This window comes from Mesocricetus auratus, unplaced genomic scaffold (assembly GCF_017639785.1).
Source record: "Mesocricetus auratus isolate SY011 unplaced genomic scaffold, BCM_Maur_2.0 Super-Scaffold_100003, whole genome shotgun sequence".
NCBI classification, from domain to species: Eukaryota; Metazoa; Chordata; class Mammalia; order Rodentia; family Cricetidae; genus Mesocricetus; species Mesocricetus auratus.
The window spans coordinates 112,669,439-112,683,666 of NW_024429188.1; the positions used below are offsets into that span (position 1 = coordinate 112,669,439).

At 34.7% G+C, this 14,228-nt stretch overlaps 1 protein-coding gene across 12 annotated transcripts in view; it reads left to right on the forward strand.

The window, feature by feature from the left end:
• Window positions 1–14,228, forward strand: part of Fmr1 (FMRP translational regulator 1) — a 37,904-nt gene extending 23,676 nt beyond the window's left edge. Inside the window, exons 11-17 of one of the 12 annotated variants that reach the window (XM_040744685.1) lie at window positions 1,917–2,051; window positions 2,531–2,593; window positions 4,801–4,887; window positions 7,346–7,541; window positions 9,016–9,198; window positions 9,866–9,948; window positions 11,813–14,228. In XM_040744685.1, coding sequence (XP_040600619.1) covers window positions 1,917–2,051; window positions 2,531–2,593; window positions 4,801–4,887; window positions 7,346–7,541; window positions 9,016–9,198; window positions 9,866–9,948; window positions 11,813–11,974 — 909 coding nt within the window. In that variant the 3' untranslated portion in view covers window positions 11,975–14,228. The other 11 variants (XM_040744686.1, XM_040744689.1, XM_040744690.1 and 8 more) reach the window with 11 other exon arrangements.

Consider the following 14,228-nt stretch of genomic DNA (forward strand, 5'->3'; position numbering starts at 1 on the left):
TTTTCTATTGTTTTATTTGACTTAATCATATAGAATTCCCTGTGTACTATATCCATATAATATTTTTTTCCTTTTTGTAATGATGAGAATCAAATCCAGAGCTTTGGGCCTGCTGGGCATATGCTCTAAAACTGAGCATGAATATAAATGTTCTGATTATCAGAAATGCTCGATACTATGGACAATAGACTTACCTGTTTTGGCTTAGATTCATTTGGTTTTTGTTTTTTCAAGACAGTTTCTCTATGTAGTCCTGGCTGTCCTGGAACTCACTCTGTAGACCAGGCTGGCCCCACACTCACAGAGATCCACTTGCCTCTACCTCACAAGTACTGGGAATAAAGGTGTGCACTAGCACCACACTGTGACAATGTTTTCTAATGCTGGACTTTAGTCATTTTAAACCTGTAATCTTATAATGGGTAGTCATGAGTTTGCTATTATAAAAAACATCACTGCATCAGCAATTAATGACAAGTAAAATGTATAGAAAGCCAAGTAGTGGTGGCTAATGCTTTTAATCCCAGAACTCGGGAGGCAGAGGCAGGGGAATCTCTGTGAGTTCAAGACCAGCCTGGTCTACAGAGTGAGTCTGGGACAGCCTCCAAAATATACAAAGAAACCCTATCTTGAAAAACCAAAAAAGAAAGGAAGGAAGGAAGGAAGCCTTTGTAAATATTTTTAAGGGTTGTATATTAAGTGTGTTCATTCTGTGTGTGCTTTTTTTGCACATACAATCACTTTCTCCAATATCCTCATTTTTGACTTTTACAACCCTCATTCTTATATCTGCTTTGGATATGTGCTTATTGGTAGTAAACGTTGAAGTATTTGTGTGGAGTGTGAGAAGAGAGAACATGACTCTTTATGCAGTTGTACTCTGAAGATACTATCCACTTTACCTATAAATTTAAAAAGTGCAGTTTCTTATCTTCTGTCTAAAACTACTCTTACTTTCCTGCCAATTCACTGTCTGTTTTAGCTATGTTGCTTCAGCTAAACATCTTAAACACATTTTACAAAAATGGATGTCTATATCTCAGAGAAAAAGAAATAAAAATTATTGGTGTAAGATGCAGTCCTCCAGAGGGACTATTGATAATTAGTGGACATTGTGGAAGAGCCTGTCCTTTTTTTCAATGCTGTAGCCACAGATGAGTTGTCCTTTCCATCAAATAACCTCCTTACTGTGCTCAGGCAGGTAGCTCTTACTAAACTCAGTGGACCAACACACAAAAAGAAAGCAATGTCAGGAGGTGACTTCTTGAAAAAACAGTTTCTATTGGTGCAGGAGTGGAATGCAAGACAGGAGTATGGATAACAGTGACTTAAATGCATCATATCAATGCATGAAATAGTGAAACAATAAAAATTTTAAAATCCTCAAAAAAATACTATCCACACACAGGGTCATAATTTTCATGTTAACTAGCTCTCTTTTGCAAATTGTTATTTTAATTGAAGTTAAATCCATTTGGTGTTTTTTAAAGATTTTTTTCTATTGATTAAAGTGTATGTATGTGTCAGAGAGAGAGAACGCAAGAAAGAATGAATCCCCTCAACTGGAGTTGCAGGCAGTTGTCAACTGTCTGATATGGGTGCTAGAAACCAAAGTATATGCTCTTAATTTCTAAGCCATCTCCTCTAACCCCTGGTTTGGTTTTTAATTGCATAATTTTTACCCCTTGTAATTTTATATGTCAAAACATTTTATAGCAATCACTATTCTTAAACATCATCCTTAACAGGAAAAGGTGAATGTTAAACATTTATTCCTAATATGTTGAATTTTAAGATATCTTTATAAATAATTAACTGGCTGTGCTTAACAAGAAGAAGTCATTAACACAGTAATGGAACTAAATAATCTTAAAATTGGTACTTTTTATCTTTTGTGTTTTATGTTTTTTATCAAGGAAATTATGCCACCAAATTCCCTACCTTCCAATAATTCAAGGGTTGGACCTAATTCCTCTGAAGAAAAGAAACATTTAGATACAAAGGAAAACAGCACCCATTTTTCTCAACCTAACAGTACAAAAGTCCAGAGGGTAAGAATTAATTTGTCACCTCTAACCACATTAAAAGTAATATCTTTGGCTCTGATGCCACATTTGGTATTTGAGCTATTTTCTCTGGTTAGATTTGTAGGCTACTCATATTCTATGGTTTCACATATGATTGATACCATATGAGATTACGAACCAAAGTAATGGATATTTTTTGATTTATTCACAGTGACAAATCTTAAGCTGTAAACCTAATGGGGTCACTTTTTTCTGTTGAGGGTGGACTTTTTTTCCATGCTGTAACTCCTTAAATTTTGCAGGTGTTATAAGTCAAAGTATACCTTCTATTAGATAATGCTAGTTATTTCTTAAAGCCATATTTTAGAAACTGGTCTTCACTATTTGAGCTAACCTATTTAGAAATGCATTTAGAAGTCCTGCAGTGAAAGTCCTGCGTTCAGGCTTCTGTGTATCGTTCATTATAGTTAATCACATCACTTGCATTCCTTATACTACTTTAGGTGTTAGTGGTTTCATCAGTTGTAGCAGGGGAACCCCAGAAACCTGAACCCAAGGCTTGGCAGGTAGGAAACCATTCCTTGAAAAATACATTTTAAGTTGATATTTTAATGTTTATTCCCCTTGTTAAGAAAGACTACAAATGACCCTCATGGTTGTGGGCTGGTGGAGAAGTGTTCATGGGTATTCGCATCCATGGCCCTGGTCTAAATTAAATCTCAAACAACATAATTTCACTTAGAAGGTCTTCCCTTACATGTCCAGTGTTGTTTCCTACCAGTCTTCCCCTGTGTCTTCTAGGGAAGTTTAAGCCATACTGAAGGCGTTGGAATTCTCTGAAAATAAAGTTATCATAATCTTTGCTGCTTCTGGATTTGTCCACTGGAAAACTGAGTGTGGGTTTATTCTACCCCAACTGTTCTTTCTCCTACATTTACCATATCACTTTGACCATGTTGTATGTGAAGCTTTCCTTGTCTACCTACCATAGGTCTCCTGCCTGCTCCATGCTCCTGTGTGCTCAATCAGAGTATAATGTTATTAGATGTTTTCTTGTTGGTTTCCCCAACAACATTGTAAGCTCCTTGAGGTCAGGGTCCTTTACGTGACCTTAATTGCTTATAATAAGTATGGTATGACTTAGAAGAGACTAAAAGCAAAATGCCATTTTATACAGAGAACTATAACTACAAGTGAGTAGATCAGATACTCCTTTCTGCTGTGCATCCTACTTCTCATCTTAGAACAGAGAACCATTTTGTCCTAGTATAGGTATTCTGTTTCTTTCAGTTTATTCAGATTTTCTGATGAAGCACTTAAGAGTAGTCTCTGGGTACTCTCAACAGTTTGTGCCATGTTGTAAGAGAAAATAGTTTTAGATGATGTTTTTCAAAGTCACCCTAATTAAATCTTCAACACAAAATTTGAAACCTATTTTTGTGGAAAGCATGTAGTATTCTGTCACTTGATATTTGACACTTGTGAATAATACAGTTAATGCCTTTGTGACTGTGCTAGTGAGAAAAGGAATAATATGGGGTTTTTTTGGTGGGGGTGGGGCACGATTTTTATATATTGTGGTACAGAAAAGAAAATCCTTACAGGTTTTCAACAGCACTTGATAGCTGAGATAGTCATTGCTTCTGGGAGGCAATGCCTTGTCTACTAGCTGATAATTAGCCTATAAGCAGTATTTTCTGATGGTTCAGGTTTATGCTTCATCAACAGTAACATTCATGTAGAGGGATAAAGAAAATTTTGTGTACTTACCTTCCTATCTTGAACCTATTGTATACCAAATGCAAGCAGGGAAAAATATTCCAACAATACCTACATGTGCCAAGAGAATGTTCTGAAGAAAGGAGTAACACTTTGCTCAAGGGACAGCTTCTTGACCTCCTATACCTCTTAGCTTTGCCAAACACTTGTAACTAATACTTTTAGTTAGCCATATGCAAATACAAATAGCCATGTATGTTTGTTTAGTAGCAAAATAATTGAACTGTTCTCAACTTAAAATGTGCCTTAATTGTCCCATCTTTGTACACCAGTAGCTAGTCTTCCCTACTGGTTGTGATATGGAATGATTTGGTTTTTTTCTTTTATACTGATGCTAAGTACAAATATTTAGATTGTACCTTTAAAATTATCCCTATATTAAAGTGGTATTCATAGAAGATCAAAGTTTTTCTCATGATTGAACTTTGTAAGATTTTCATAATATATTTTTGAGGTTTATATGGACTTGTTAAACACTATGGCTATGATTCTGCCTTGACTTTTATTGTACGTGTACAGATTACTCGGTGTATTTAATTTATTCTAATTTTTGTTCTTGATTTTAATTCTATTGATTTGGTTAGCAAAATTAAGTTTGTTTTTTACATTTGTATCCCTGCTGATTTTAAACTAAATTTGATTTAGATGTAACTTATAAATAAATTAAAGCTTAAGTATTCATCTCGTTTACACTACACATCTCACAGTAAGACTTGTATAATTTTTAGTTATATATTTGTTATTTTGCCAACATTAAATGGAAGTCTTTTAAAACAATCTTGTATTTGAGGACTCACTATATTGATCTGTCCTTATTCAGATGTGAAACTTGGTTTTACAAATGATTTATATTTTAAACAGATGTTTGTGTGCTTGTTGCTTGCCAGACCCTATGCTAGGGTGTGTGTGTCTGTGTGTTGCCTTTTGTTGTTTTATTTTTTTCAGATTAATCATCACTGGTTCTTTAGGTTCACTATTACAATTTCTTTTTCAGGGTATGGTACCATTTGTTTTTGTGGGAACAAAAGACAGCATCGCTAATGCCACTGTTCTTTTGGATTATCATCTGAACTATTTGAAGGTGAGAACAGGATGACTTTTAACTTCCAATCTTCTTGTGCTAAAATTATTAAAAACTGTATAGTAAATCTTTCCAAAACTGTTCTTTCTAAGCTATGTATAACCATGTATGACCTTGTAAAAATAATAAATATATTGTTTTAGTTCATTTCTTGATTTTTTTGAAGAGTTTTTCATTGTAAATCTTAGGGCTAATATCCCACCCAGTTCTCAATACTTTCCTATATATATATAGTTCTTTTTCTGTTAAACCCTTAACACTCAATTAGGTGTATATATATGTGTGCATGTGTGTATACATATATACATACACACACATATATACATACACACACGCATATATATATATGTATGTATCCTGTTAATATAATTGAACCTTCTAGCTTTTGTGGATGTTTTCCAAACTAAATTTTGTGTTTATAGCACTTGCCTTTGTTGTTCCTTTTATGTCATTTATTAAGGAAATCCTAGTATTTCATGAAGTCCTCAGTGTAAATGTTTACTCTTCATACTTTTCTCTATATTATATTAATCAAAATACAAACTACTTATGTCTTCTTGTGTATACTCATTTTACTGTTGTTACTGTTATGCCTCCTTTAGCTTGCAAGCTGGGAAGTAGGAACCCGGAGGCTTTTAGTGGAAAGAGCACGGGATTGCCAATATAGCTGCGAACTAGCTAAGTGACTTTAGGCAAGTCACTACCCTATACTAAATGCTTTTTCAAATTCCCTTTGGCACAAATTTGTCATAAAATTTAATGAAATGAAATATTGTTTTCATTTTTACGGTGTCTTATTTCTGAAAAAAATTCATATACCAGAATTATTATATAGGTCTTTTGAAAAAATCTACAAAATAATCTATTTTATTTATGATACTATCTTAAGTTGTGTTTGCTGACTTAAAAGAATAAGATGTGAATCAGTCTGCTAGTAAGCAAGAGTGAAAGAATAAAGGTGCAGTACCTGGTCATTTTGTTCATTCTTAATGGTGATCAGTTAATAAGTAAAAGTGGGAAGGTTTCATCCAGCAAGGTTTGCATGGGTAGGATGCCACTTTGATTTGCTTACTTATTTTTTGTTGGACAGTGTGTTTTATGTGCAATCTGTCATATGTGTTTTCCTTTACAATTTTAGCTTAAAATTACTATTATGACCTAGATAGGAAGGGCTGCATTGTATCATGTCCCTTGTTTTTTTCAACAATGCTTTCTTTTCTGATTATTGGCAGCTGTCCTGTTGCCATTCTTTGCATCTTCAAATCATCTTTTGGTTGGGTCTGGCATCTCACCAAAACCGACTGCTTTGTCAAAGTAGAATAACCCTGGAATTCATTCTGTTATGCAATATCTACATAACACATTCCATGAGCTAGAAATATACTTTTAGAGGAAGCCACTCACTCAGCTATAGTCTTTCCTTTTTTTCTACCCAGTTTATTATAGATTCTGGTTAGAGAAAAAGTAAAACTCACTGTAGATTCTCTCTCAGTCTGACCTTTTCTTTTCCAGATGTCAGAAACAAGATTTTAACAACCTAGTTTGTATGACCTCTTCTTGACTGATACACTGAATATTTGCTATAGTTACAGATCTTATTACCTGTAGCTAATAAGTGAGATGATCCTGGGTATATTAGAAAGGCAAGGGTTAAAATGAAGTTTTCATCTAGATTTGACGGAATCCAAGTTATTGCACACACTGTATGTAAGGGTCTATCGGTGCATTTTGGAGTTGATATATTTTGTTCAACTCAATTTGCATAGTTTGTTATATTTGTTTAAGCAGAGTTTTAGTATTTTAAGAGGTATTCAGGAGTGATGTGAGATCCAGGTAGTTTGATGTGAGACCTAGGTTTTTTTTAACCTTTTAAAGGAATATTAGCATTTTCAGTTCATTCAAAATAAATGATCCTTAATTGTATAACTATATCCAAAAATAATACATGTTCTTTAAAAAAATACCCCAAGCATAATCCTTTGTAAATCAAAATATTAACTGAAAAAAATAATTTCACTGAGCTCATTTATAATGTGATTTTTTAAAGGTTTGTTGATTCAACCTTAAATGTATGTCATTTATCTGTATTTTCATACTTCTTAGTATTGTTTTTAGTCAATTTTATATCAAAAAGTCCCAAAACTAACATCTCTGCTTTATCCATAGCCTAATTGAGTAGTAGTGCCAAATCACACAACCTTAATTTTTTTCAGTATAATTTTAAAACTGGGTGTTTTTGTTATATCTCTTAAGTCTTGCCATCAGTAAGTGTATCAATAGTAATCTTTCTTTTTAAGACCATTCAGTTTTCTGATAATTCTTTGTTAACAGTGTTTACTATAAATTTAGAATTGAAATTGAAATTTTCCAGTATATTTTTTATCTGATGAAAAGGAGAAAGGTATTACTAAGTAAAATGTCAAATTATTTTTACTGTTATCTTGTATATTTTAAATAGGAAGTAGACCAGTTGCGTTTGGAGAGATTACAAATTGATGAGCAGTTGCGACAAATTGGAGCTAGTTCTAGACCACCACCAAATCGTACAGATAAGGAAAAAGGCTATGTGACTGATGATGGTCAAGGAATGGGTCGAGGTAGTAGACCTTACAGAAATAGGGGGCACGGCAGACGCGGTCCTGGATATACTTCAGGTACAAACTAAGCATTTTCCTCAGTAACTGTATCTGTTCCTAGACTTAATAGCTGCTAATCTCTACTATTCATTAGAACTCCATAATAACAGTTTCTCACTACATGGTTTCCAACTCACAGTGGGTCAAATTGTTTTTCAAGAGACATGTAGAGTAAAAGCCTTCTAATGATACACATAGTTCACAGGGCAGTTGTGAGTTCTGTCCATATTCTGAATGGGGATGAATTTGCTTAAGCCCTTGTGTGTTGATGACCTAAGACCTCTTCTGATTTTATTACTGTATAGCCAAAACTTTTTTCATTTGTGTACTGTGGCTCATTTTTTTGTCAGGCATGTGCTGGTCATACTTGCTGGATGGACTGTGTAAATCAGGGGTCTGCATCCTGTGGCTCATAAGGTGATTTTGAGGGGCATGGCCAAAGTCAGCCCTAGGCACAGTCAAGAAGTAGGCAAAGTATCTCTTTGCCTTCCCAGCTCTTCTATCCGTGCTTCTTTCTTTAATCCCAGTAACTTTCAGTGAACCCAGTGCCCACCTACGAGTTCCTACTGTCTTTCTTGCTCGACTGTGTATCTATTATGTAACTTGCTAATGATGGTATAAGGTATAATCCATCTCACAAATATTTGCATTTCAAAAGGGAACTCTTTAAGATGGAAAAGCCTTCAAGATCCACAGGAGTGACGCTATAATGGTGAAGCTATAATTGGTCATTAGCTCCAACAGAGGAAGAGAGAGAGGTAGTAGAGTTGATATTCCAGAGTGGGGAGAGACACCTACTCATAAGGCCAACCTTGAACCTAACCCTTAACCCTTCTCCCAACAGTTTGTTCTTTTGACCAATGAATTTCCACCTCACTGTGGAGCTCTTTTCCCCCACTCCCATCCTGTATGTCATTAACTCCTCAGACATAATGTATTGTTTTATAGTGATCCTTTGTTCAGTCAGTCTACCACTGGGAGTGGGAGGGAAGATTGTGGGCCATGCATCAGGAATGCTTATCCCCTTTCATTGGGGATAATCCCACAAGACACCCTTCCCTGAGACAAACACCGTGCTGGCCTTTATTGGCCCCTTTTAGAGTTGGCCAAAATGTGCACATTCTTCTTTCCCGTGCCTGATATTAAAAGTTCTCGTTATAGAAGTTTTTATTATCAAAGTATTGCATTTTTATAGACAATTTTCCCTCCGTGATCACAGTTATTTAAAGATATGGCACATTCAGGTCTGAACTTAGGTAGGTAACAAAACACCTTTTCTTTAAAAGAAAGTAAAACCAAAATTACCTCGGATATGAGAAGCCCTTCATTTTGAATTTATAATTGCTTGTTTTTAAACATAGGAAATGAATATATTTGGTAGGCTTCTAAATTGGGAAGAATATTGAGTCACCCCTGAAACTTCATCTCTGGAAGCTTCTGTTAACCTTTTTTAAAAGTCAGACAATGGTATATAACTTTTAACTCTCGATAGGAACTAATTCTGAAGCATCAAATGCTTCTGAAACAGAATCTGACCACAGAGACGAACTCAGTGATTGGTCATTAGCTCCAACAGAGGAAGAGAGGGAGAGCTTCCTGCGCAGAGGAGACGGACGGCGGCGTGGAGGGGGAGGAAGAGGACAAGGAGGAAGAGGAAGAGGAGGAGGCTTCAAAGGTATAGTGGTTTACATAACTGAGATGTAAAGGTTAAGGGCCACTGAGATTACTCAGTAGAGAAAGATACTTGGCTGCCAAGCCTGAGACCATAGTTCAATCCCCAGGATCCACATGGTGAAAGGAATGAAGTAACATGCTATTTTATCCTCTGTCTTCTACATGTAAGCTGTGGTATATGTATCCCAACACATACACACCCCAAAATAAATTAATAAAAATGTAATATGTTTTAAAGAAAAATAAAAATTAAGATTAACTGTTTGAAGCTGAGTAAAAAATCTTGGCAATATCACCTACCTATCTTGTGCTTATCATCATAGCAAATGATTATTTTTTTGTTTGTGTAGTGCCAGATTAACACCTTCCTTATGATTTGTGAAAACTATGAATAAAAACTAAAAACTAATTCATACTATTTATGGGGTTTCTAATCAGCAACTGATTGTTAAACTAGATTGACCTGTTGATTCATAAGATAGTACCTTCAGGATATTTTGTTTCTTATTGGGAGAATGGATTATTATCCACTGTATACTTGGAATTAGTAGACTCTTTATTGTATTTTCATTTATATTGTTGATGTAAGTGGGGAATCTGAAAGTGCAGAATTTCTAGCAAGTTTTTTAGAGTCACTAACTGTTGACATTCTAAAAATGTTCATATAGGAAACGACGATCATTCCCGAACAGATAATCGTCCACGTAATCCAAGGGAGGCTAAAGGAAGAACAGCCGATGGATCCCTGCAGGTAAAACTTAGGTGATTCTTTCCATCTAAGTAGTTTGAATGTGGCCATTTGAGATTTGAGAAGTTATTTTACTTTATTTTTAAACATATTTGTAGTATATTAAATATTTTTTCTTCAGCATTACAATTGTGGACAAGCTTAATCTTTTGTGACAAATACACAAATATGAGGATTTCTCCAGAGGATATGTGGTCTTAAGTATTTGTGAACACTGGTGACCACATTATAATTTTCAGACCGCATTATAATATCCAAAAAAAGAATATTCTGAATGAAATGTTTAAGTGACCCAAGTCAGGTCCCCTCTCCCTTTAACTTTAGGGATGGCATCTTGACTTCATTTGTCTCATAGTCATAGTAAGATAGGGCTTATGGTGTCTAGCTAGTTTCCATGTCCTTGTGGGTCAGCTATTCATTTACATGCACAGACTAGGATCCTTTCTCAAGTAGCTTTGTCAGTGCTTAACCAGTTGTTAAGTAATTTCAAATTTACTCCCTGAACATATCCAGGCTCCTCTACTAAGTGCTTGCTTCATGTGTGTTTTATCTCACCTAATCTTACAGTAATCCACTGAGGTAAGAAGTTTTATTATCTAATTTATAGGTAAGTAAACAGAAGCTGCAGTTCAGTGCCCACAGTCACTTAGGTAGTATATGGTGGAGTGATAGACATTCAGACTTTAGTATCTAATACTCAGAATTCCTGTTCTTTTTGAATTTTTTTTTGTAATTGTTCAGTCTAAACTTTTAATAAGAGTTCCTTTCTGACTAGAAAGCAATACACATTATTGGCTAATTTTAACTCAAAATCTTTATAGTACAATCTGTAGAATTCATATCAAATTGGCTGAGCATTGGTGGCGCACGCCTTTAATCCCAGCAATTGGGAGGCAGAGACAGGTGGATCTCTTTGAGTTCAAGGCCAGTCTGGTCTACAGAGTGAGTGCCAGGACAGGCTCCAAAGCAATAGAGAAACCCTGTCTCAAAAGTCCAAAAAAATAAAAGTAATTCATACCAAATCTAAAGGAGTGTTAATAGTAGTTTCTGAAGGAGCAGAATAAAAAAGGTTAGTAGTATTCAGTATTCACACTTTAGTTTATGCCCCTTAGAATGGTATTTTAAATTACATTAATCTTTATACCTTCCTAGGATTCTAGTTCTACAAATCATTGTTTCCAGATTTCCCCTTGTCATTCTATTCTTCAGCATTCAAGTTATAGAACCATATGATTCTTGTTACTGAAATAAAAGTTCCTAGAAAGTAACACTACTATTTTTCTACAGTTGATACTAGACTGATACAAACTAAGACCAAAAATTTATGCCAGAACATTATTTAGAATTTTAAAATGTCTTCTTATTAAATTTATTTATTTTATGTGTATGAGTATATAGGTGCACCAGGCATTAGATCTCCTGTAACTGAAGTTACAGGTAGTTGTGAGCCACCATTGGGCACTAGGGCTGCACCCAGATCCTTTTGAAGAACAGGGGCTCTTAACTGCTGAGCTGTCTTCCTAGCCCCCAGTATTTAGACTTTGAAGCAGCTACAGAGGAGGTTTCTAAGTGATCAGGTGGAGAATTTTGGTGGAGAAAGGGAGATCAGGTGGAGAAGACCTTACTTAAACTTAAGATAAATGTAAAGGTGGAAAGTAAAGTTAGCTCTTGAATGGGTTGTTTGAGTTTTCATTCTGGTGAAGCTATAATAAGACATTGTGTGTCCCTGGTTTTCACAGTTGTTGCAAAATAAGCTGGCTAAGGACTCAGATCCATCTACCTCTGTTTCCCCTTTTAACATTGTCAGGCCATTCAAGTAGGATCTGTTGTGTGTGTATATATATAAAACCACCATAACTTGTTTTAGATCAGAGTTGACTGCAATAATGAAAAGAGTGTCCACACCAAACCATTTCAGAATGCCTCCAGTGAAGGGAACCGACTGCGCACGGGTAAAGATCGTAACCAGAAGAAGGAAAAGCCAGACAGCGTGGATGGGCAGCAACCACTCGTGAATGGAGTACCCTAAACTGCATAATTCCGAAGTTATATTTCCTCTACCATTTCCGTGATTCTTACTCCATTTTAGAAAACCTTGTTAGGCCAAAGACAAGTAGTAGGCAAGATGGCACAGAGCATGAAATGAACACAAATTCTGCAAAGAATTATTTTGATATTGGCCATAAAATACAATCTTCCAGATTTGCACAAAAGATCTTGAAATTTGAAGCATAACTTTTAAGTACACTTAACACTTCAGGGCAGGATTTTACTTTTATTTTTTAAAAATACTAAGCAGTGATCTTTATTAACTAGGACCATTTTTCTGCATTGGGCTATAACTCAGCAGTACGTTTCAGTCTTTCTGAGTAAATCACATTTGTGGTAATCATACTAGATCTCTGTCTTCAGTCTCATATAAAGTCTCCATGAAATGCCGTGCCATTTCATGTCCTGTGTCAGTTTATGTTTTGGTCCACTTTTCCAGTATTTTAGTGGACTCTGAAACGTGTGTGATGTGACATTTGTCATTTTCATTAGCAAAAAAAAAAAGTTGTATGATCTGTGCCTTTTTTATATCTTGGCAGGTAGGAATATTATATTTGGATGCAGAGTTCAGGGAAGATAAGTTGGAAACACTAAATGTTAAAGATGTAGCAAACCCTGTCAAACATTAGTACTTTATAGAAGAATGCATGCTTTCCATATTTTTTTTCTTTACATAAACATCAGCTTAGGCAGTATAAAGAATAGGACTTGTTTTTTGTTTTTGTTTTGTTGCACTGAAGTATGACAAATAGTGTTATTGGAAGGGATGTGTAATTTTTCTGTATAGACAGGAGAAGAAATAACTATCTTTTCATTTGGGAGAGGCTAAAAAAATGTTTTCAGCTACTTGCAAATCTTCCTGGTCTAAAGTTAGTAGGATATGCCTGCTCTTTGGCCTGATGATGAGAGACTTTTTCTTTTGTCCTCCCCAAATTTTGTTTTTCATTCATATTTTACGTTAAAGCTTACTTTGGGAGAGATATGAAGGTCATTTTCTTGAACACTTAGTAACCCTCAGAAGTAGAGGTACTTTGTCTGAGAAACATTGAAAGCAGGTTAAATTTTTTGTAACTTTGGAAGAAATATGAAGTCTAATGTATACGCAGAAATTGAAAAGCAGACCTAGAATTGGTTAACAAATAATTTTTTTTTCTTTTTTGATGGTTTGAGTCTTATTTTTGAGTTTCTCTTTTTTTTTAATGAATGAAATTTACTGAAGAAAAATATGTGAAGGACCTTCACTCTGAGATGTTATATTTTTCTTAAAAAATAACTCCGAGTAGGGGTACCACTGAATCTGTACAGAGCCGTACAAACCGAAGTTCTGCCTCTGATGTACTTTGTGAATTTGTTTCTTTGAATTTTCATTTTTCATTTACTTTTCCTTGCATACAAATAAGCATATAAAATGATAACAAACTGCACATGATTTCACAAATATTAAACGGTCTTTTAAAAAGTATTGCCAAACATTAATGTTGATTTCTAGTTATTTATTCTGGGAATGTATAGTATTTGAAAACAGAAATTGGTACCTTGCACACATCATCTGTAAGCTGTTCAGTTTAAAATACTGTAGATAATTAACCAAGGTAGAATGACCTTGTAATGTAACTGCTCTTGGGCAATATTCTCTGTACATATTAGCGACAACAGATTGGATTTTATGTTGACATTTGTTTGGTTATAGTGCAATATATTTTGTATGCAAGCAGTTTCAATAAAGTTTGATCTTCCTCTGCTAAATTGATGTTGATGCAATCCTTACAATGATTGCTTTTAAAATTTTAAGATAGGAGAGAAATCTATAGAAAGTGTTCTGTTACAAAATGTAACTGTTACCATTGGAAATTCCATGTCATAAGAGGTTAGCCGTTATTTACCAACCTTCAAGAACGTAATCTTCTTTAATAAGGTGAAAAACCAATAAATGGTACACAGTCACAATGTACCGTTAAAATATGCACTAAGTCTCTTTTTTACAAAGGCTGAATTCAGCAAGGCGCTAACTTGCTTAAATGTGAATTACTAACTTCTAAAACTGTAATTTGATTCACATGTTTTCAAATGGAGTTGGAGTTGATTCATATTACAATATCTGTGTGCAAAATGTGTATGTTTTTCAGTTTAAAGTCATGTTTTTAAAATCTTATTAAAGTTTCAAAAATCTGAAGATTGTTTATCTTATCTAGATGTAAATTTTTATTAAAAGTTGCACTTATGAAAAAGCAAAA